This window comes from Cynocephalus volans, chromosome 9 (assembly GCF_027409185.1).
Source record: "Cynocephalus volans isolate mCynVol1 chromosome 9, mCynVol1.pri, whole genome shotgun sequence".
NCBI classification, from domain to species: domain Eukaryota; kingdom Metazoa; phylum Chordata; class Mammalia; order Dermoptera; family Cynocephalidae; genus Cynocephalus; species Cynocephalus volans.
The window spans coordinates 22,339,625-22,361,505 of record NC_084468.1 but is presented as its reverse complement, the minus strand read 5'-3'; the positions used below and the strand labels follow the sequence as shown (position 1 = coordinate 22,361,505).

General features: G+C 41.0%; 1 protein-coding gene across 2 annotated transcripts in view; it reads left to right on the top strand.

Moving 5' to 3' along the window:
- SEL1L3 (SEL1L family member 3) overlaps positions 1-19,999 on the top strand; it is a 98,978-nt gene extending 78,979 nt beyond the window's left edge. For both annotated transcript variants that reach the window (XM_063107781.1, XM_063107780.1), the window contains 7 exons: positions 4,281-4,371; positions 4,502-4,586; positions 5,739-5,848; positions 9,972-10,099; positions 10,777-10,879; positions 10,960-11,032; positions 18,864-19,999. In XM_063107781.1, coding sequence (XP_062963851.1) covers positions 4,281-4,371; positions 4,502-4,586; positions 5,739-5,848; positions 9,972-10,099; positions 10,777-10,879; positions 10,960-11,032; positions 18,864-19,003 — 730 coding nt within the window. In that variant the 3' untranslated portion in view covers positions 19,004-19,999. The remainder of the gene's footprint in view (positions 1-4,280; positions 4,372-4,501; positions 4,587-5,738; positions 5,849-9,971; positions 10,100-10,776; positions 10,880-10,959; positions 11,033-18,863) is intronic.
- Positions 20,000-21,881: the final 1,882 nt, after the last annotated feature.

Genomic DNA, 21,881 nt, shown 5'->3' with positions numbered 1-21,881 from the left:
TTAATAGTTTCTCTCTATATAAATATACTCCTAAGCAATGGATTTAGTTTGGCTTATTTCTGACCTTTATGTTCTTAAAATCATATTATATATAATTCTTCAGCTGCTTTTTTACTTAACATTATGTTTCTAAAGTTCATACATTTGGACACATGATTTTTCATATTCGGTGCTATAATATATCACAATTTATTTGCCTGTTCTCAAGTTAATGCATATTTGGGTTGTTTCCCTTCTTTTTTTTTTAAGTACAATGTAGCCATTAACATTTTTTGTGTATCTCTTGGCACACACAGGAAGAGTTGCTCTCAAATATGAACTTAGGAGTGAGGTCTCTAGGTCACAGGATATGCACATGTTCAACCTTACACGACACTGCCAATTGTTTTCCAAAATGGTTTTACCCATTTACTCTCCTGCCTCCCATGTATGAATTTCTATTTCTCCACATCCTTGCCAGTCCCCATACTGATGCTAAGCATTGTTAAAGATAAATCTCCGTCTGGATTAGAGACTTCTTATCCAGGAAGAGACATCTTCTTAAACAAGAAGGAACATCTAACATCCATTACATGGGAAAATCTTTGCCACAATATATTTGGGGCAAAGTGCTTTTGTCTATTCCTGCTCGCCCAGTCTCCAAACCCCTCTGAGGGGTTAAGTAGGAAATATATGTGTGTTGGCCTTCTCGTACCACCATGTGACTTTTTTTGGTACCATCTATTTTGCTGTGATAGAACTAAATCATCCATCAATGTCCTCAGTCCATCCCTTTTTCATTTTTGTGTGAGTGAATTTATTCCGGACGTTATTTTCAAATTACATGTGTCAATGTGATGAGGTTTTGCTTTTCTGTGTTGTTCCAAGATTTATATGGGATAGTTTAAAACAGTAGCGTGATTGAGAAAAGGGTTTTTTGCTGTATCAGCGTAATACAGAAGATAACGTTGTCACGCCCGAGGCAGTCCTAGGACACCAGGAGAAGTTAGCAACGGAAAGGCCGGCTGTGATGTTTCATTTCTCTCCCGCTTGTCCCTACATGTGTTTTATTTGCAAGCTACGTGTTTTATTGTCCTTTGTCTTAAATATACCCAAAATACTTAACCCAGGAGGTTACCTGGATTATAGTGGGCTTGAGGCAAGACAAGTAGGCATGCAAGTTCCAGTTGAAAGAAATTCACCTTTCTGAAATAGAGCAGGGGTCCTGAATTCTACTGAGACCCTGGGTTATTTTTCATCCTTCCAGGCTGAGCTGCTTCAGGCATTGCAGAAAAATAGTACAGAGAAAATAAAATAATTGTTTGAAAAACTGCTCAGAGGTACTCAAATTCACAATTCACAGCAAGCAGCCAAAAGATTAAATATTAAGATGTATCATTATAAAATTTCTAGAAATGTATGTGCTGGGTCTGAAAGGGGAGGGTAGCAAATGTGCCCCTAAAACTCTTTCTTTTCTCTAAGTCCCCTCCTTCCTGCACCCACCTCCCATCCCTGTCAAAATGACTGTCTGGGGGACAGTGTTAATTTAGTCACTGGAAATAAAGGTTGGAGCTCTGGTCGACTTCCTAAACCTTGAGGAAATTTATGGAAGGACAGTACTTTCGTAGCTTGTCTTTGGGCTTTCTGCAAATAGCCAGTGCTGACTAAATGTTTGTTCTCTGAATATACTTGTAAGTGTAGCAATATCTATAATTAATACCTTCAGACAGTTTCTCTTGAAACACAGTTAAGTAAGAGCAAAGCGCTGGGAGGCTGAATGTGAGTAGGGTTTCTACAGAGGCGTTGTGTCTCAAAAGTTTAAATAAGCTGAGAAATTCTGATCTTGGGTGTCTAACCCCACCTATAGCTCCCTCTTCAATATATGATAATGGGTGCTGGTGGTCCCAGAGTGCACAGGCATCTGGTGATTGCTTCTGCAGGGTGGGAGGCAGAGGTGGATTTCTGTTCAGTGTCTCTATTGGCATCAGGTACTTTTTTAGACATCTCTTTTTGATGGATTTCAGAGCTTCCTCATTGCAAATGCTTCAGAATTCTATGAAATTTACTCCTGGTTTATACGATAATCGGATAGTAGAAGTCTTCCTGTAAAACTTTTTCCTCCCTTCCCTACCCCATCATCAAGGTAACTTTAGAGACAAGATATTGTCTTTATAAAGTTGATCATAGTGTGTATTCTTACAGGGATTGTCAGCCTCCATGCCTTCACCCCCAATTCTAAAGCCAGCCTATTGGATTTTTTGCTATTCAAGAAAAACTCATATTATTACACTTTAATAACATGAGCCACATCCTAGCCAGTGATGGCAACAGAGGGAGCTGGCCTGATATTTGACCTTGCGTGACAGGTCTACACCATCTCCTTCCCTTGTCCATCTGTGGTGGAAACTTGTGCATTGGTACAAGCCTGAATGTCTCTGAAGAAACTTGAAATTATAGGACCTTAGGAACAGGACCTTGTTGCAGAATGATGGGGACTTTCTGCTGGTCCTCCCTTGCATGCCCTCTGTTTGGGGTCTGCTTTGAGGATTCTTGTAACCAAACATGATTTTTGCAAACTATATAAGAAAATTCCTAGGCATCTTTTGTGTGGTTGTTGTAGCTGCAGTCTTGGGCTTGTTATCCTGCTTGCCTCTGCAGGGGACGCTGCTTAGCCGAGACCTTGCCTCTCTTTAGCATGAGTCATGGCTAATTGGTCAGCTGCCTTAGGCATCTCAGAGGCTGAGAATCGGCTTGCTCAGCAGCCACGTGGCCTGTGACCTGCAGCATGTCTGAGTGAAGGTCTGACTGTCCTAATTTGATCCCCAGTCACCTCTCTCTGTCTCCAAGCGATGGTCTGCCAGAGCTGCTTTCAGCAGTTTAGGAAAGATGATTTCAGGATCTGCCTCCCTTATTCTCTCCCACCCAACCTTCCCTAAACCAGTTTCTAGGTGGAGCTAAAATTAAGATTGAGATCCCTGTACCAGCCAGCTGCCCAAAATAAATAAAGTTAAGGAAGATTTATTAATGTCAACTACTTCAAACGAAAAACAAGCTTTCAAAACAACTACTTAGAGTTAAAATAGATGTTTACACATAAACTGGGTAATGCATAGAAAACTGAGAAAATAAAAATCACTTGCATTCTCACCACCCAGAGATAAGTATTCAAAGCATTTTTGTGGATAATTTTAGGGTTTTTTGTTCTCTGCGTATATGTATCTACATGTGCGTGTGCATGCATGTGTGTGTTCAGTTTTATTTTTGTTCTGTAAAGATGGGATATGCATTTGTTATATACCCTGGTATGTTATTTTGCACTGAATGGAAAATTTTGCATAAACATCTTTCTAGGTTTTTGAATACTCTTCCACAACATCATTTTTAATGGCCACATCTAAAAGTGGCTGCACCGTGGGTTAATTTAACTAGTCACCGATTTTCAGACAGTTACGTTGTTTTCAGCTTTGTTGTTGTTGTTCATATAAACAGCTCTACCATGAACTCTGTGGCAATGGAATCTTTGCACTTACCTCTGATTGTTTCTTTAGAATAGACCCCCACAAAGGAGAACTGTAGGGTCAAATGGTATGTGCATTCTTAAGACTTCCACTTCCGTCCAGCAGACCATTGTGGTAATTGGCGCTCCCACTAGCAGTGGTTGTAGGGGTATGTGCATTTCCCCAAGCCCTTGTCATTACTCCATATATGAATCTTATGCCAATCTTTCAACAGATGAAAAGTGATCGCTCATTGTCTTGCAATTATTCAATCATTCGTGGTGTTGAGCATTTATTTTTTCATATGTATTTTTGCCACTGGTATCAAACCCCTTGTAAACTGCCTCTCCTTTGCCAAACTTCTAATGCACAACAAAAGCTCAGCTTTAATTAAGCTTGTTCAGAATCCTAAGCCCTATAAAGCCTTTCACAAAACAGAGGACTCTAAAGCACAGGGGTTTTTCTTAATACCATTTATCTCCTCTAAGTGAGGATGGAAGGATTCAAGGACCCAAGGCTAATAAGACAACTCCCCAGCTAGCACCCGACATAGCATTCAGCCAGTAGAGGTAGCTGTTGTATCAACTAGCTCCCCAACTTATCTGTGAGTTCAGCCTTTAAGATAGAAAATAAATCAGTGCCTGCAGTATTTTTAACAACAGTATTTGGAAAAAAAAAAAATCATGATTTTGTGGTTTTAAAAAAACTGCTTATTTTGTGCCCTCTTATGTATGAATATAAAGCTCTCTGTGAATATTAGTAAGAGCCACTATATGAAATTTATTATTAATCATCTATTTTTAGGCATGAAGCTTTGCTGTATTATGTTTTAGCAGCAGAAACTGGAATTGAAGTGTCACAGACAAATTTAGCACACATCTGTGAGGAGAGGCCAGTAAGTAAATGTATTCTTCTCAGAGCAGAAGCTCTAAAGTTAAGGTTAATGAATTGGGTTTTACAAAGGCAAAATTAGTCACTTGGCCAAAATATTAATGAATTAATTTTTTCTTCCCTTTATCCCTTAGGACCTGGCCAGGAGATTCTTGGGTGTTAACTGTGTTTGGAGATACTATAATTTCTCTGTTTTCCAAATTGATGCTCCTTCATTTGGTATGTACAGAAAAATGGGTGCTAAATTGAAGCATTGGAGGCTTTTAATCTTTAGTAACAGGGAACACCTAACGGCTTCATGTGACGTGGGATATTTCTAAGCTCTTAGGAAGGAAAGTAAAAAATCCCTGCTGTTGCAATCGTGGCTATACTCTGCTCGCAGCCTCGTGCCACTTGTCTCATTGTGTGCCACTGTTTCTTCCGAATTAATGAGAATTCAAAAGGGAAAGTTGTTATGGAGCGATTCCCTGGACAGGTCATTTGTCTTTTGCCCTCAGATGTATTCCCTGGTCCCTCAGTTTGGCTCTGCCCTGCATGGTAGGGGCTGGCCTCTGGGTCCCAGGCTCCTTTACCCTCAGACTTCTGATGAGTTTCAGCCAATAGGAGGCCCTAGCCAAAGATGGCAGGGTAGGAGGAGGCGAGAGCCCAAGTATCTTCTCTGTCTGCTTTGGGCCACATCTGCGGCAGTGGCTGCATTTCCATGGTTCTAGCCCCTGCCTGGTGACTCCACCCTTTTGGTCTCAATTCCCTTGGGGGCCTGGGGCTCTGGTAACGTCACAGCCACCCTGTGGCCCCAAGCCTAAGGATGATAGTAGCCTCCCTAGAGCTGATGTCCGAGTGGCCTATTGCTTCTCATTTGCCTTTCAGCTCTTCCAACATCCTGGTAGCCGCTTCCACATGATAAAATTCCTCTTCTGAACTACCTAAGATCGATTCTGTTTTTCTGATTGGACGTTGACTAACACATTGACTCTTACACAAAAGTTTTTCGTCAGAGGAAAAATAAAATACATGGCTAAAACAAAGTGAAGAGACGCCACAAGAGATACCAAATATGGGCAGCAAGATTTTGGATGTGAAATAAAGTGCCCAAAACAACCTTGGCTGGTTGGCCTGTGAGGTTGCAGAATGAGAGTCTCGTAAACATAGCTATTCAGGAGAGCTACCTGGCCAAACAAGATATGTCTAGAAATGGGAGTGGTCGGGGCAAGAGCCTTTTCTTCCCCCTCCCGACACACCAAGGAAACATGAAGATGTTTTGTATTCAGATTCTAATAGGAAAAACTCAGTTCTGTGAATGGGCCCATAATTTAAAATGGCAGTCTGGGAGCAAACCATTTGACAAATGGATCTGTGCTTTGTGTCCTGCAGCATATTTGAAAATGGGAGACCTTTACTACTATGGTCACCAAAACCAGTCACAAGATCTTGAGTCGTCTGTGCAGATGTATGCCCAAGCGGCACTGGATGGAGACTCCCAGGTAAACAACTACAGCAGCAACAACCCAAACTGGCTCTTGGGGCTGTCCATTGTAAGCTTGCAAGGCCTAGGATCCTAAAAATCCTTTCTGTCTATATTTGCTGCACAGTTTACAACGTCGTTGTTCATCCACTTTCACACATCCCTCATGACAACTCAGTGCAGACACTAACCATAATGGCGAACTTCTATTGGGCACCTACTGTGTTCCCCACATCACTCTTACAGCCATCCCATGGGGGTGGGAATTTTTATACCCATTTTGTAGTCGAAGATAACAAGATATGACAAAGCAATGAATTGTTTAAGACCAGATAATCAGGGAGGAAGCAAAGTAGCCCAGAAATGAAACTTGGGTCTCTGACTCCAGACTTAAGGGTGTTTCTACCAGATCCCATCAAACTAACCCAACAGGTACAAGCTCAAGAATTTAGAAGTGTGGCCACAATAGAAAGTGGTTTGCTGCTCATATAGCTGGGCCAGTACTTCAGTGATGTGACTTTTCTGTCAATGACTTTCTTTGAAATTTCTTATTTTGAAATAATTTTAGATTTATAGAAAAGTTGCAAAAAAGAGTGGGGAGAGTTCCTGTATACCCTTCACTTGGTTTCCCCTAATGTGAGTGTCTTGCATAACCACCATGCCATTGTCAGATGAAGAAAAGATTATTGGGACAGTATTATTAACTACACTTCAGGCTTTATTTGGATTTCACAATTTTTTTTCCACTACTATCCTTTTTCCATTTCAGGAATCAATTCAGGATCCCACATTAGGTGTCATATTTCTTTCTAATCTGCAATCTGTGACAGTTCCTCAGTCTTTCCTTATCTTCCTGACCTCGATACTTTTGAAGAATACTGGTTGGGTATTTTGTAGAATGTCCCTTCATATGGGTCTGTCTCCTTTTTTTCATGAATATGTTGAGATTATGGATTTGGGGGCAAGAAATCCACAGAAATGATATGTCCTTATGAGTGCATCGTATCAGGAGTGCATGACAATACATCTTATTACTGGTGAGGTTAATCTTAATCACTTGGTTAATGTGGTTTCTCCACTGAAAAATTAGTATTTTTCCTTTTCTAACTTGTAGATATCTTGGGGAGATAGTTTGAGACTCTGCAAATATCTTGTTTCTCCTTAGTTTTGCCCGTGAATTTTAATAGATCTTGCCTGCAACAATTATTACTGTGGTGTTGGAATGATGATTCTCTACTCTTCTCATTTCTTATGCATTTGCTAATTGGAATTCTTCTGTGAGATCTCAGGGTTGTTTTCATGATGGAAGTTGGGATAGTTGTTACCCTCCTGTGCAGCAGGTTTCAGGCGTTGAGCTTTAGAATCTGATCACAGAAAAATGTTGGAGACTCTTCCCTGCCTGTCTTTTTTTTTTTTTCTTTTTTTCTTAATGGAGGAACTGCATCGAAGTGGTTATGTACCTGGGTTAAAATTCCACATGTCTCTCACTTCACAGCTGTTTGTACATAGCAAGTCACTAAATTTGAATCTCTATTTTCTTATCTGTCGATGGCATCTACCTCATATGTTGTGAGGTTTGGTGTAAAGCTCTGAACCCAACACTGAGTAAACTCAAAGCACATGATCTGTTCTCTTACTGTTTCTTCCAAAATGAAGCAGGAATTGCTGCTAGAGGGATTTGCTGAAGAAACGAAGTCCCTTAGATGATATCTGTTGTTGTTTATAATTAGGCCTGGATAATTTTTTTTCAATTTCAATTTTTAGTTTTTGGAAAGGCAATGATACAAAAACAATAAAGGATAATTTTAAAAGAAAAAAAAATCAAAGAATGCACCGAGAATTGCAAGACAGGGGCTTTTACTTCTTCGTGTCTTCACATTCCCCTGCAGCCCCTGTCCACAGGCGAATGTGTTATCTGTAATGTTATCTGCAGTGCTCGTGCCACTGTTAAAATGTGTCTAATCACTAATTGTAGGACCATGAGCATCTTATTACATAGTCTCCTTTTTACTCTTAATGGCTGGCCCATATTTTGATGAGTTGATGGACTGTAATTTCTTAAGCTTTACCTTATTGGTGGATGCTTATTCTTTTATTTGCTAACTGATTCATTGATTCAGCACATATTTATCCAATCCTACCACGTCTTAGACAATGCTTAGTGTGGGGACATAAGATGAAAAGATAGACAATATTCTTGCTTTCATGGGATTTATGGTCCACCAGGGAAGACTTGGAGGTTGTTTCCTATTTTGTTGCAATTATAGCTAGTGCTGTAATGAACACTTTCACATATCCATCTTTTCTCTTCATTTGAATAATTTGCTTCTCATCTGAGAGATAGCACTACTGAGTCAAACAGTCTAAATGATTTTATGACTACATGGTAGTATATTGCTAATTTGCTTTCTGAATGGGTTTTCCAATTAATACCTCACTGAGCAATGGTTAAGTAAAAGATGACTGAAATCTATCAGCACTGGATGTTTTCATCATTTAATTCTGCTAATTGGATAACTATAAGTTGATACTTCCTATTGTCTTAAATGACATTTATTTAATTACCACTGAGGATGGACACTTTTATATATGCTTGATTATAATTTACTCTTTGTATTTTCTTTTGTGTGAATTCTCTATTCTTATTCTTTGCCTGTTTGTTTATTTAAATTTTGATATATTTTTAATTTAAGTAAATCATAATTAATTCTTTATATATTTGCCTTGTAGGTAATGAACCTTAAGCTATTACACTGCATACAAATATTCTCTTAATCTATTTTCCCACTTATTTTAATTTTGTTATGTTTATCGATCAGACTTTAATTTATAAAGTCATTTTTTTTCTTTTCTTCTAATACTTCAAGTTTTAAGATATCTTCCTTTCAAAGAATAGAGAAGTAGCCTATTTTCTGCTGTTTGTGTGTGCATGTGTGTGCACATCTTAAAGATACTTAACACTTTAATCTACTTAGAGGTTATTTGGCAGCATGGTGGAGGTTAAGATGTGAGACTCTGGACCCTGTCTGCTTGCATTTGAATCCGAGCTCTGCCACTTTCCAGCTTTTTGACCTTGGGCAAGTCCCTTAACCCCTCTGTGCCTTAGTTTTCTCATCTGTAAAAACGGGAGATAATAGTGCCTATCTCAATTTGTTGTTGTGAGGAACAAGTGAAAACAGTGCCTTGCATATAGCAAGTGCTCAGAAAATGTTAGCTCTTGTTGTTTTGATCAGGATTGCTACATAGGATGGTTGTGAGAATCCTGGTGTCTACAAACTGGTGGATGGTGATTTTCATTTAGATTGTTGTCAGTGACAACTGAAAGGCAAGGTCTGAGGGAGGATATAAGCCATTAAAACATGACCATGAATTCTTTGAATGGCAACAACGCCATTTAATGTGTAAAGCTCTAATGGTAAGTACATCATTTTTGTCTTGCTTCTTGGTCTGGCCACATGCTCAGCTCATGATGGAAGGTGTATTTCCTCCAGGTAATATGGTAGAATCCATCCTTTATGAAGCATCACTACAGTCAGGCTCTTTAACTGTGTTATTTTATTGGACCTGCAAAGCACAATAAGGTAGGTTCTACCTCTGAGGGTCAAGAACAAGATTCAGGAAGACGAGGTAGGAAAATGTACCATAGTGAAGATCTATGCCAAGAGGAATCATGAGAGAAGGTTTTCCACACTGGCCTAGCAAAGCTGAGAGAAATGTCCATGCATTACTCTGTACATTTTGCCAGATTTCTGAAAGGCTGTTGGCGACCTAGGGCATAGTGTATAAGTGATGGACATTGTCTTCGACTCGGTGTTCTGATTTTGTTGATGAAACAAGGGCATGTTTTCTAGCAAGTTCTGTTTTGAGAGAATGAGCAGGAAAGGACAGATCTCCTGGTTGACTGGCTTCTGAGCAGATGGGACACAGCTTCCTCTGAAAGCCTCCTGGTTCTTCTGCAAATAAATTTCTCAAATGCATGTATTTAGGGAAACAATTCATCAATGAAGATGACAAAACCATCTGGCTCTAGGGACTGAAAAAAAAAATGTTTAGAGGTTGTAAAAGTTTACATTCTGATGAAGGGTGTATGTCTGAATTTTATTATTAAGAGGTGATGAGCTTGGTTTGTGACTTATTTTTAGGGATTTTTTAACCTGGCCCTACTAATTGAGGAAGGTGCTATAATCCCACATCATATTTTGGATTTCTTGGAAATTGACCCAACTATCCATTCTAATAACATCTCCATTCTCCGGGAACTGTATGAAAGGTGAGTTCACAGCCTGTCAACCACTGTGAAATCTGGGAAAACCCAAGTGGGTGGTGTTTGCTTCCTGGTTAAAGTTAGCCTTACCCTTATTTTATTTCTGTTTATTTAGTTTTGTTTTGTTTTCCTTTTTGTTTGTTTGGTTTTAGTTCTTAGCCTTACTCTTATTTTAAAATGTCAATTATTATAAAAATGGCCCAGGATTTGCTTCTGTTTGAGAACACTCAGCCAGACTCAAATGTATTTTCCTTTCTATTATCTGAGGCTTAAGATATAGAATGTGCTTGACCTGAAGTTCAAGTGCTGACCAAGGTTTTCTATGAGAGTGGAAAAAATAACACATCTGATTAGCCCATGCTTTTCTGAAAGATAGAGAGTCATTCTTGCATCTGGACTTCGGACAGACACTCAGACGGAAATATTGTTTGGCAGGCCCAGTGCTTCAGGGTCATTCTTGACCTGTTGGCTTTTCATTAAGGACACAATTGACCTTTTTCTGAGATTTCTGCTAGGATCTTAGAATTTCAGGTCAGGCCCCAACCACTTAGAACTGGCTTTCCTTCTATGTCTCTCATCTCAAGTGTGCTAGTTTGTCCAAAAGCAGAGTGTAGATTTGAGGATCTGAAAATGCTCATCATGTGTAGTGCCACCAAAATTAGCCACCTGGGCTTTGTCTGCAGGTGCTGGAGCCACAGTAACGAGGAGTCCTTCAGCCCCTGCTCCTTGGCCTGGCTTTACCTCCACCTGCGGCTTATCTGGGGCGCCGTCCTGCACTCAGCCCTGGTAGGTATCATCCCACCCAGCCCGCCCTTGTGGTCCCCGCCCTTTGTCAGTTATCTGATACGTGCTTCGGATGTTTGCAGATCTACTTTCTGGGAACCTTTCTCCTGTCTGTATTGATCGCCTGGACTGTGCAGCATTTCCAGTCTGTCTCAGGTAAAGATTGATAAAAAGCCAAGGCAATGTAAAAAAGTAGGGGTTCTTTTTGCCTATGAGAAAAATGACACTCTCCCTCCTCGTGCCCTTAGTCATGCTATTTCCTTTCGTTAGGACAGACATTCACAGGGTAGGGGAACTCCAGGGGTATATCATAATCCCGGGTTGGCAGGAGGTCTAAAAATTATTATATTTTTTGAAGTAATGATTTTTTTAAAAAAAGCGTAAGAAACTGAACTAAAGTGTCTTCTCCCATTGAAAATACATCCTCTGTCAAAATTCTACCGCTGTGTGCCTGAAAATTCAGCTCCAAAGCACCCTCCAACATGGAGTCTTCCTATTCATTTCAGTCAAGCAATCAGATGTGTGAGAGGATAAACAAATACTTATGATAAATAAAAATGCCCAGCCACCTAGACTCAGAGGGGGGAACCAGGAGGAACATAAAGTGAGCATTTAGTCTAATGTGGTTTCCACTGATCATGATTATTTTTCTGAGCTAGCGTAGGGCAGTAGTTGAGGAGACAGGGACCCCAGTCACTTCTATTTGGGCTTAGAATCCAGGCTTGGCTACTCATTAGCTGCGTAACTTATGGTGAGTTATTTAACCTTCCTGATTCCCCAATTTCTCGCGGATAAAATGAGGTTATAATAGTAGATACTTCCAAGGGATATGAAATCAAAAAAAATGTTAAGTGGAAAAAATTGCACATAGGACACTTACCAAAATGACAACTATATTTAAGTGTTAGCTGTTACATTTCTCTGGTATGCAGAACCCTCTCAATAAATATTAGCTGTTATGTTTATCTCCCCTATTAGACTGTAAGCTGAGTCAGAGGAAGGTCTTAGTCCCGTCATTTATGATAACTCATGCTTAGTAGGTGCTCAAACCCACAAATGTCTCTTGGTGAAACATTATAGTTTCCACCATGTTGGTTGGCTTCAGAAGGATCCAATAACACACAAAGGCCAACAGAGACATTTACAAATGGATGTGGCATTCGAGCATTCATGGAGCTGTGATTTGGGCGGCAGATAGTGAAAAAGGAAAAGAGTACGTGTCACCTTCTTTTCCATGGTGAGAGGGAAGTCACTGTTGCAAGAGGCTAATCCAGAATCATTTCTCTCTGATTTACCTGAGGAGATGAACCAGGAACCATCAAAAGCCTTTCCAGGTTTGACGCCCCATAGTTTCAGCTGATTAATAAATTTCCCTCATGCAAATTCTGTCCCATCCCTAAATCTGTTGCCAGGTACAGACATTTATTTTGCATCTTGCCAGTGTTTTTCATTTCAAATCATCTTTGTCATTTTTACTCTGTAGAAATATTGTTATGATTATTACAAATGCAACTCCGTTAGAGGAGCTGAAAATTGTCTTTATGACTTTATGCCAGCTGGTAGCCATGAAAATTCATGGGCGGGTGGAATTGCTTTTATCAGAAGTCGGCTCTGTTTCCTGTCTTCGTGTCTTCATTATTAGTCCGTCCACATCCTTGTCTCTCTGTTCCTCCTGTTCTTTGATGTATTTTTCCTTTCCTATGTCCCCTTGGTTCTTTCACACATTTTTTTTTTCACGTTTTTCATTTGTTTCTTCCAGCACACACCTTCTTCCCTCTTGACTCACCTAGAGAAGGCTATGTCTGGATAGGATTTTTAAAATAATTTAATTCTATGCCCTTCATTTTAAAGATGAGGAAACTGAGGCCAGAGAGGTGAAGTAGCTTGCCCAAATAAGGAAATAAAGGCCAAGAATGAATGTAAGGCAGAATTTCAAACTTTTCAGAATCACAATACTTTTAAACAGTGGTTGTCATCTGTCTTAAACCCATTGCCCCCTCACTTGAGAAATACTTTGTGATACATTTTTTAGTACCTTGAAATGAAATTCATGATCATTAATCTTACCTATACACATATTTTTTAAATCAATATATTGACCTAACTGCAATATAAAGGAGAAATAAAAAGAAACTAATTGTAATAAAAGAATATCAATTTCAATATGTAAATTCTAGCCCAGTGGTTCTTAACTGTAATGTGCACACCAGTCACTCAGGGATCTTATTAAATTCAGATTCTGATTCAGTAGGTCTGAGTAGAGTCAAGGATTTGGCATTTCTAAGAAGCTTCCAGGTGATGCCTACACTGCTGTGCCATAGACCATACTACAAATGACATACATAGACATACATATGTACATTCATACGTAGACAAACATAATACACATACATATGTACATAGACATACATATATACACAGACATAATACATATGTAGACATTCATACATGCATACATACACAGACACATGCATACGTAGACATGCATATATATGTAGGCATACATATTTAGACGTGCATGCATGTATACATGCACAGACATACATACATATGTAGACACGAATACATGCATACATATGCAGACATAAAGTAGGATAGGCCTAGAAGTAAAAAAAACAAGTCTCCACACATACCCAAACTGTGCTGCCACAGTGGTACCTACCAGCCCTGTTAGAACTAATGCTAAGTGTTAAAATATGTAGTAAATTACTTTCATGTTTTTTAAAGTCCTCATCGTAAGTGCAAATGTGCCAGTAATTTGGAAGTCACTGATGTCAGTCAGCACAGTGGAGCAGGTGACTGATGGGTGGGGTCACAGAGGCACAGAAGCCCAGGGGAGAAGCAGCTCGAGGGCGCTGCTCAGAGGCCAACGTTTCTGCCACCGGTGTCTCCCGGATGAACTGGTGCGCAAAGTCCCTGACCTGCCCCGGGAAGAGGCAGGGGCAGGTGCCTGAGGTAGCCATGGCGTTGTGAAGCAAGAGCAGTAATGAACTCTGGATGCTGACCAACAGCGTAAAATAGGACATAGACTGGAGAATTAGGAGCCTTCCCTGTAAGCAGCTTTGGGTGAGGACTGTTGCTGCAAGTTAGGGAGCTTCCTCGTTCTGTGATTTGCATCCTTCTCCAGTCAGTTCTTTTTCTAAATTAACGATTTATAGTCAAGCCTTCCAACTGAGCTATCCATCCATTTTTCATTCAGCTCCAACTACCTTCATTTTCCTCCCTTTTTATATGCTCTGTGATAGACAGTCAGCATGGCATGGCGTTTGCCACATTAAATTGTCCTGTGTTCAGGAGGCCAGCAGTGCAGGACAGTAGCTAACAGCACCAGTGCAGGAGTCAGGCCACTAAGATTCTGGCCCTGCCACTAGCTCTGTGACCTTGGGCAAGGGAGGGAGCCTATCTGTGTCTTGGTTTCCTCTTCTGTAAAATAGCAGAACTAGGAGTACATGTACCGCCTATTGTAGTTGAGAGAACCAAATGAGATAACACAGTGTAAAATGCTTAGAACTCTACAAATGTTAGCTGGTAGATCCCAAGGAGTGATGTCCTCCAGGGCATTTTACCTGCAATTAAAACGTGCTGACACCAGATAGCGCTTAAATAGCTTGATTTACCTCAGTAAGTAACAGACATAATTACCAGAGCCCAGCATGCTTTTCTATGCCGTTAGACTCTTTCTAAAACATAAAACTCTTTTTTAAAGCATCTAAACGAAGAGATTGCCTAATTATCAAAAGTATCAAGATAGTGCACAAAAAATATTACATGTCTCTTTCATTTCCTTCAGCTCACCTAGCTCGCGTTCTGCTAGGCAGTTCAGTCCTTCCTGAGGATAGCGCCTCCCGAGGAAGAACAACAGTCCCTGGGTCTTGGAAAGCCCTTGGGTCACTGGGATAGTCACTGGTCTGAAAGCAGAACACACATCACCCTGGGCCTATGCTGTCCCTTTAGGTCCATGGGTTTTGCAGCTTCTGGGTCACCTAGGAGCTCCATCATCTTTGCCAAAGCTAAGCACCATAGCTTTTTCTCTCCCAAGTCTTCCTTTCTCAGCTCACCGAAGGGGCAGGTAAGTGCCCCCCTGCTGCGGGCACAACCCACAGGCTGGCTCAGCCTCTTTCCCAGACTCCAAAAAGCTCCTTTCCCTGCCTGGTTGCATCTCAAAAGCACTCTCCCTCTTCCCTCCCTGTCAAAGACACCAAGCATAATTGCTTTAATGGATCAGGGTTTTGAAAAACAAAAATTCCCCACATAAAGTATGTCTAGAGACATCTCCACTCTGCCCTGCCACAAACCTCCCCAGACACAAAAACTGCATGGAGACTGGCTGACTGCCTGCAGGGAGGTAAGGGGAAGGAATAAAAGGAGAAAATTGAAATAACCATCTCAGAGAAAGACTCCAGCCTTACTAGGATTAGTGCAAACTGTATGTCTAAATAGAATACACAGCATAGAGCAAGATCTGCAGAACAACGAGCTCCTGGGTACAACTAGGTAACCTTTTAAATCAATGGCAGCCTATTCAATACATTCCTAGTTTAAGCCAACTCATCTCTTCCAGCTAAGTGGTTAGCTTGGTATTCTTTTCAAAAGAGGAAGATGAGATGAACAAGATTAATTAAACCTTTCCCTACTCTTTCCTGTCTTCTCCATTTCTAGTTAATGAGGTTTCTACTAAAATTACAGTAAAACATCACAAAGTGGTACTGATGAAAAGGGCAGTAGCCTTAATGTCAGAGAGATTTAATGGGGAAAGGTTTAATACTCGTGTCCTGTCTCATTACCCTGTGCGCCCTACCAGCATCTCCACTCATGAGAAATGCTTCAGAGACATGAATCTTCTACCTGCACTGGGCTCTGCTAGATCCAGAGGCCCAGGTAAAGTATGCTAGGTCTTATTTGTAGCATACAATTTCTGGGACTTCCTCCTTGTGCCCCATCTTTGTAAACATTCTACCGTGCCAGGATTAACCCAGTATATTCCCCCGTATTCTTGTTTCTTTTATGCTCCCATCCGGCCATTTGGCAAGTAGATGTTTTTCCTACAATGGTCCACAGCAGGAGTCAGCAAACGTTTTCTATAAAGGGACAGACAATAAATATTTTCAGCTTTCAACTACTCAACTCTGCCGTCTTAGCCCAAAAGCAGCCATTGTGGTTGAGTTTCTAATAAGACTTTACTACGGATGCAAAATTTGCATCTCATATATTATACTGTTCTTTGATTTTTGTTCAGCCATTTAAAATGGAAAAACCAAGAAGCAAAAAATAAAATATAAACAAGAAAACATAAAAAAAGATAAAAATGTAAAAACTATTCTTAGATCATGAGCCATATAAAAACAGGCAGTGCTGTGTTTGGCCCATGGGCTGCTACTTGGGCCAGCTCTTGATTATTCTCACTAATGTACAGAAAATAGTCCCCCAGGCAGCCAGTAATCCCCAAATCACTTCTATTTGGCACTGGAATATACTCTGTAATTTTTTAAACAGCATGCTTATTTTCCTGGTTACCTTGATTCTAGTCCAGTAATAAAATTAGCACACATTCCAAGTGAGCAGAGACTGAGAGGCCACTTTAAAATTAGGACAGGCTGGGAGGAGGGGGTGGGGGTGGGGTGGGGGTGCTCGTACAGTGATTGTAGACCCCTGGTGGGAGGGGGAGAGTTCTCACCTGGATAATTACAGACTTACTGTAGAAACAGCGAGCATTTTTATTACACTCTTACCAGAAGATTTAAATGGTAGCAATGCTAATTATGCATTCCTTCACACTGGCACTTTTTTAAATCAGAAAACTGATTGCTGATTTCTCTTGTTACCACGGTGATTTAAACATTCCCTGAGCTTGAAAATACATGTCTTAGAACTTCATTAACTTCCTCAGCGATCATCAGAAAGATGAATCTTAAGGTCCAAGGAGGTTTAGACACTATGTACTCCAAGCCCCTCAATTCACAGGGGATGAAACTGAGGCCCACAGGGTTCAAGCAGTTTAGAACTGACACATCTGCCATTCAGTATCTATCCCAAAGTCACCTGTTAGTTAGCGGCAGATAAATGAGACTTACCCAGACAGGTCTCCTGACTGCAGCGAAATGATCTTCATACCTCATTGGTAGGCCTCTAGTCACTAGAGCACCCACCAGAGTGATGGGTTTATGACCCTAGAAATGTCACATCATACTACAATACACTGCCCCCTACTCCATTGTCCTCTTCTTTCCAAACAATCTGGATCTACAACATCTTCTTTAGGATTGGAAGGGGGCCCTAAGGAGAATTCCTGGATATATCCAGAAAAGCCAGAGGCTTTGGGCCCCATTTCTGAACTTCCTAGAAGGGCCCCTTAGAGATGTATCTCTTAACGGGTTTGTTTGTTTTTGGTGGGTGGCTGGTACAGGGATAAGAACCCTTGACCTTGGTTTTACAACACCACTCTCTAACCACTGGACTAACCAGCCTGCTTAAAGGGTTTTTATCTAGAAGTCAGATTGTCAGCATGGGGTGGCATCTTCTTCAAGTCCATACATTTCAGGATGGTCCCACCCACTGAAAATTGTAAAAGTTGAAAATATTACTGAGTTTAATTAAGATCACTGCTTAAAGGCAAACTAACAGTTGTTTGCACAATCTATGGCCACTGAACTAGCCATACATCACTCAACCCTGCAAATTACTACACCCATTATACAGATGAAAAACTGTGGTTCAGGGAAGTTAAGGAACTTGCCCAAGATCACCTTGCTGGTAAACATCAGAGCTATTCTACTTCTGGTCTTTCTGACTTCAGTTTGTACAGTTTTCATAGATTATAGGGGCCTGAAAGGGAATTGTAGGCATTCCAGAAACAAGTGCACCATTTCTTTTATCAGTCTTTTAAGCCATGCACCTGAAATTAATATATCTTAACACATTTCCATGGTGAACCAGGTCACTAGTAGTAATAGCTAACATTTGTTGAATACTTATAAAGTGCGAGACACTGTTCGAAGCACTTTATATGCATTCATTCATCTAGCACTTATAACAACTCAAGGAGGTATAGATAATTTTATTTTCTCAATTTTTTTGGAGGCAGAAGGAGGGTCGGTAACTTGTTCAAGAGTACCCAGCTCTTTAAAGACAGAGCAGACAGGTTCCAGAGCCCACAGTCTTAACCAGGACACTTCTCGGTCTCAGTGCATACAGAAGGGTTTGTCAGACTCCACACTACTGACTTTTGGAGCTGGGTCATTCTTCGTTATTGGGGTCCATCCTGTGCATGTAGGATGCTTTCCAGCTTCCCTGGCCTCTACCCACTAGATGCCAGTAGCACTATCTGCCCTGGGGTTGCGACAACCAAAAATGGCTCCAGACATTCCCAACGGTCCCCTGGGAGGCAAAATCACCCCCATTTGAAAACTGGTATAAAATATAAAACTGTAAGCTTTCCTAAAGTTACTGATGATGCAACCTTCTTACTAAAGATAGATTAATAAATAATTAAACCATTAAACCTAGTAATAATGTTTTTCAAAATGTATGCACATTTACTTAAATAATTTAAACCAAATTTCGCACATCATCAAGTGGAATAAGAATGTGAATAACACTTCTAATTGACTGGTATAATTTATGGCTTGCATTACTTCAATGCCTGGGGAAAAGACAGATATGACCAACCAGCCCAATAAAATAGATAAGAGGAGTTTTGTTTGAATTAAAATATTTACCTGGAAGTTATGACATAAATGCACTAACTTGAAGTCACAGGATGTCAGAACCATCAGAGAGCTTTGCACATCCATTCCAACCTGCCATTTTATAGAAAGGGACATCCAAGTCCAAAAACCTAGATGATGGGTCCAAAGTTGCCTGTCTAGTTAGGGTCAGGGCCACTAGTCTAGAAGCATCTCTCCTCGTTTGCTAGAGTCTAAGCGTAGTGAGGTGTCCTGCATGCACTGTTTTGAATGTTCAGCACCTGTTGTGTGCATATGTCTTGCAGACGGCAGTTCCCCTCCAATAGCAGCCCAGGCCTCCCTAGACCCCACCGCTTCCACTGCAAATCCAGCTGTGACTCCAACTGCTGATGTCTCTGACCAGGACCAGCCCACAGTCATGAATAACCCAGAGCCACGTGGGTGAACTGCGCACTCCAGGCGTCTTCAGATGAGAGTGAATCCTTTCAGCAGCTGGTATTGGAAAGCTGGGGCCAGGGCATTATCCTGATAAAGACCTTAAATTTCTTGTTAACTGGATGCGAATTTTGCACTTGGGGTATTATTATTATTATTTAATCAAATTACAAGGAAGAACCCAGAGCAGACAGTGGTTATACCAAAGGTTATCAAACAAATCCAAGGAACATCTTGATCACAGGGGTATGGGGGGACATTAACTGGGTCATTGCAGACTTTTGTTCCTGGTGATGGTGTGTGTTGGGAGTCATAGTTTGCCCCATGGCATATCCGGATTCTTAGACACTGAGCTGTCTTTTAAGAGTCTTAATCCTTTGTTCATTCCCTTTTATTGGAGTAGAGAAAATTGTGGCTTCTCTACAAGGTAGATAATATTTTGGTACTTGTGTGTGACACAGCCCTGCTCCTCAAAGCCTAATTGACAGATTTCTCTTTGACTTCCAAGACCCAGCAGTTTTAAAGCACCTTGAAATAAACAGCTTATGGCTGGAAATGCAAGGAAGGCCATGGCTTTGTAAATTGGTTTACATTTTTCTCCTTGAATTTTTCTAGGGTCGTAGTGCTTCCGAATCATTTCATAACATTGTTGGCTATCTTTTACATTTCAATTGCAATCCATAAAATAACATTTAGAAAATTCTTAGTATTTAAGTGCAGTCTTCTCCATGAATTACCCATTAGAATAGGCTGGCAGCAATGGAATATGCAGAAAATAAGCCTTTAGCTCAGTCTCATCCCACCCCTAATGCCTACCTGAGTCTGTATAGGTGTGTGTGTGTGAAAGAGAGAGAGAGAATGGGAAAGAGGGAGAGGAAGACAGAATTTCTCTATACCGTATGCTGCTAAGGTAGTAAATAAATCAGTAATGCAATATGGTGGGTCCAAACTACTCTTTGCACTACGTTATTTACAGTAGTAAATAAAATTATTTTTATACAGTTAACTACTGGAAAGTGGCTTTTTTTCCTTTTTCATAGTTACTGTTGTCATGATACAAAGTCCTAAGCTCTATGATCCTCCTTGAGGAGACCAAAAAAGCCCTCCTTATGAGAAGGATTATTTCTGGTAACCTATTAACATTAAATGTGGCAGGAAGCTTCTCTCCAAGAATCCTGAGCTCAGGGTCTGGCCCCCATGCTGTTTTCACGGTATCAGACATTATTTCAGGGCCTCTTGCTGGTCTGAAGCTGGGCTTTATATTAGTTCCAGGTTAAGCTTGAGGTGTATCATTTTTCTCCTATGTATGCTTGCTGCTCGTTTCAGCAAAGGTTGTCTTTTCTGTTTGCAAAAGAGCCAGATTTCGGATTCTGACAGTACTGGATTCAAATTCTGGTTTTGTAACTTACTACCTCAGTAACCATGGGTGAATGATTAACCTTCTCTGAGTCTCAGACTCGTGTGCTATAAATGGGGTTAATAAAATCCACCTCTTTGCTTCTCCTGAGGCTTAAATGAGATAATGTATGAAAAGCCCACAGGACAGTGCCCTGAACATGGTTGGTTATTTTATTAGAAAGAGAAATCTGAGGGGCTAGATAGTGGACTCTGCTCTGCCTAGATCCTCTATTCATGGCAAACACACCCATTCCCCACTTGCTGAGAACATAGGCTCTGACAGCTCACAGCTACACTCTTCACTGGTAATTGCCTTTAGCTGCAGGGATCTGCCCACAGTTGTGCCCTTGCAAGAGCAGCCCACGGCCAACGGCTTGTTGATAGGCAGGGTTTCTCGATCTCAGCACTACTGACATTTGGGCCAGATGGTTCTTTGTTGGGGGCTATCTTTTGCACTGTAGGATGTTAAGCATATCCCTGGCCTCTACCCAGTAGATGCCAGATTCTTTTCCCCCACTCCAAGTGTGACAACCAAAAATGTCTCTAGACATTGTCACATGTTCCCCTGGTAGAAAAATCACACTCCTCTTCACCTTGAGAATGACTGATGTAGGAAAACAGGTCTTTTGCCTCAGTTTGGAAAAGTCCTGAAGGGCATCCCAGCTCCAGAACTCCACCTCATTGCAATCCAGCGCCTCACTGTTCGCAGTCCTGCCTTCCCCACTTCCTTGTGGGATTTCCTCACACCTTATGATTCTCATAAACCTTCACACCCAACTCTGTACCTCAGTTTCCAAAGAACCCAAATGTATTAGTATACTAGAGTACTTTGCAAAGTACAACAGACTGGATGACTAAACAGAAATTTATTTCTTCACAGTTCTAGAGGCAGGAAGTTCAAGGTCAAGGTGTCAGCAGGGTTAGTTCTCTCTAAGTCCTCTCTCTTTGGCTTGTAGAGGGCTGTCATCTTCCAGTGCCTTCACATGGTCTTCCCCCATGTGTGTCTGTGTCCTAACTCTTCTTATAAGGACATGAGTCATTGGATTAGGGCCCATGCATATGACCTTATTTTACCTTAACTACCTCTTTCAAGGCTCCATCTCCAAATACAGTCACATTTTGAAGTACTAGGGGTTAGGATTTCAATAATTCAGCCCATAACGCCAACCAAAGACACCGTGGGAGGCTGTTTCTGTCCAGAATGTGGACTCCTGGGAGCCATCCTGATCTGAGACTGCTCACCTCCAAATGATGCCAGGAAAGGCTGGCGTGGTTCCAAGGCCAGACCACTGCAGGTGAAGCTGGTAGGCCCATCGTCAATTCATGGCTCAGCTTAGTTTCTGTTCTCTAGACAGTTCTCAAGCCTGTATGATCTGGGTCCAGTCCACATGCCTTCTCAAGCCTTGACCTTCTTTGTCTCTCCTTAAGTTCTAAACTCAATTCCCACAAGGCTGGTGTCCAAACTGGCTGGTATAGAATACTGCACAGTG